The sequence below is a fragment of the Sinocyclocheilus anshuiensis genome, unplaced genomic scaffold (genome assembly GCF_001515605.1).
Source record: "Sinocyclocheilus anshuiensis isolate Anshui unplaced genomic scaffold, SAMN03320099.WGS_v1.1 scaffold44, whole genome shotgun sequence".
In the NCBI taxonomy this organism is placed as follows: Eukaryota; Metazoa; Chordata; class Actinopteri; order Cypriniformes; family Cyprinidae; genus Sinocyclocheilus; species Sinocyclocheilus anshuiensis.
In genome coordinates, this window is record NW_015555746.1 from 273992 (window position 1) to 276629 (window position 2638).

The following is a 2638-nucleotide window of genomic DNA, read 5'->3' on the forward strand; positions in this document are numbered from 1 at the left end:
ATATGTATATATATATAAGGAGAGAGAAAGATTTATCAACTTGACATCCAATGTAAAAATCCTGTGGCTAATCCAGTGGAGGATTACTGGAGTATGACAGGAGGGTTTGTTTAGATTATTTTGACTCACCGAGTTACAAACAGGACACAACAACTTATAGGACAGAAACTTCCGTATGCACAGAGAACAAACTGTTGGAACAGCAAAAAGAAAAAAATTACTTTGTATTTTGCTCAAAGCAATTATGCCAGTTAAAACATCATGCATGTCAAACGTTTATAAACTGAACTGCAGAAGTATACGTACAGTTATGAGAACACTGGGTCATCATGGTGATGTTGAGAAACTCAAAGCAGATAGGACAACGGAGGAGGGTGTCTATGCTCTGATACAGGCAACAAATAAACAGAATCTGATGTCAACGAACCTGGGAATATCCAGATTTATGACTATTACATTATATCTGTGGCACTGTGACACGTGCTTATTGATGTATAAAACTATGCAACAGTTCATTCTGATCAATATCAGGAAAGCACTGGACATAAAACAAGAACATAATGAATAGATTTCGTGTGTTATATCAGTAAAACAACAACTGAAGTAAGACGTTTAATTAAAAAGAAAAATTTTCTGTGAGACGCGTTAGAAATCGAGATTACAAAATTATATTAACTTATACACACATGTGAGCGGCAAATAACACAATGGTATCAGATAATCTTGTTTCAACTGCAGACTTAACAAAGTTGAATAACAGAACGTACTTTCAGACATGACAGGTTCGGCGGTAAGTCCACTTCGTTTAGCTGAGCCATTCTATGCAAATCCCTGTGCTGCTATTATCTTGATTTAGACGAAAGAAGAAAATTAATATGAACTCTAGCTCTCTTGATAGCAACAATAAACTCCCGCGCATCGCTAAACACGTCCTACAATAGCGTCACTTCCGGTTGAAACACATAACAAGAGCATGACACGACATTTACAAAAATGCCATGGGACTTTTTGTATACTGTTTTTAATTTTTGAGCATTCATTTAAAAAAAAAATCCCATGGGTAACCATAGTTTCTGCCAAAATAGCAGAGTTATACAATTATTATTACTTTTGTAAATTCAAAATAAATTAATATAAGCTAGAAGTTTCAAAACACTGTAAGAATCTTTCAGAGAATTTGACATTTGTTTGTTTGAAAAGCATCAAGTCAACGTTACTAGAGTGTTATTGTAGAAACAACTGAGGTAGCCTAATGATTATGGGTTTTTTGACATTGATTTCCATGATGATTTTACTAAGGAAAGCATACTTGCAAAGGCCAGATGTTAAAGGGGTCATATGATGCTGCTAAAAAGAACATTATTTTGTGTATTTGGTGTAATGAAATGTGTTTATGCGGTTTAAAGTTAAAAAAAACACATTATTTTCCACATACTGTACATTATTGTTTCTCCTCTATGCCCCGCCTTTTTGAAAGGCGTCGTTTTTACAAAGCTCATCGGTCTGAAAAAGCGAGGTGTGCTGTGATTGGCCAGCTATCCAGTGCGTTGTGATTGGCCGAATACCTCAAGCGTGAGACGGAAATGTTACGCCCCTCACATACTGTTGATGCCGTGTCCCGGCCGGAGCGACGAGACAAAAACATTAAAACCCATTACAAACGAGGCATTTGTTGCATCCAGTGAGGACATAATTACTGATTATAATGACTTATACTGTCTTTTTACGCGTTGCGTTGCATTGCATCGCGCGCCGTGTAAACATAAAACTGTCTGCAAAGAGAAAGGAAAAATTGAAATCGCATCATATGACCCGTTTAATAAAATATTAAAGGGCAAATAATAAATATTAAAGTAATAAAGTGTAGAATCCTTCAATTAAAATATAATATGAAACACTTTATATGATTGCTTTTAAATTGCAATATTTAATAACAAATAATTCCTAAATGTTATATGTTAATATAAATACAAATTAATTGTATTTGTAAAATTTAATTTAAATGGCCTTGGAGCAAAATACAGTCATAATTAATGTAATTATTTATTAGATGTGGTTTAGTCATGATCCTTTAATAAGTGGATTTATTCCACAGAATAGTAGAGAATGAATTATGGCTATAATGTTATGGAATATTGGAAGAGGTCAAAAGGACAAATTCTAATCCTAATATTAATCCTTATAATCGATTATTAATAATTATATTTTTACTTATTAATATACTGCACTATTATAAATATTTTGGCATATGACAGTGAAGGTGATGTTCCACAGCCCACAGAGTGTCACTAAACCGAATAAGTGATCATAGCCGGGTGTAAGATAGTATGAGACTGAATGAATAGTCATGCACTTCAAGCACTCTGCTATAACACACGTAGTTCTTCTGCCTTGTTTCTCTGAATGTCAAGGCTAAGGAAAATAAAAAAGTATGAATACAAGCTATGCTTATTAGTAAATCTGTTCTGTGTATGTTTGCTGAAAGGTTAGAGTACATGCCAAATAAAGACATTCAGTGTGAATGTGAATTTGTAGAGTAATAATATTAAAGGGGTCATATGATGCGATTTCAATTTTTCTTTCTCTTTGGAGTGTTACAAGCTCTTGGTGCATAAAGAAGATCTGTAAAGTTGCAAAG

General features: G+C 33.9%; 1 protein-coding gene across 4 annotated transcripts in view; it reads right to left on the reverse strand.

The window, feature by feature from the left end:
• Positions 1-967, reverse strand: part of LOC107673612 (E3 ubiquitin-protein ligase RAD18-like) — a 71741-nt gene extending 70774 nt beyond the window's left edge. For all 4 annotated transcript variants that reach the window (XM_016467268.1, XM_016467266.1, XM_016467267.1 and 1 more), the window contains exons 1-3: positions 768-967; positions 307-385; positions 130-191 (exon numbers count right to left, since the gene is read on the reverse strand). In XM_016467268.1, the coding sequence (XP_016322754.1) occupies positions 130-191; positions 307-385; positions 768-818 (192 nt within the window). In that variant the 5' untranslated portion in view covers positions 819-967. The remainder of the gene's footprint in view (positions 1-129; positions 192-306; positions 386-767) is intronic.
• Between the last annotated feature and the right edge of the window lie 1671 nt (positions 968-2638).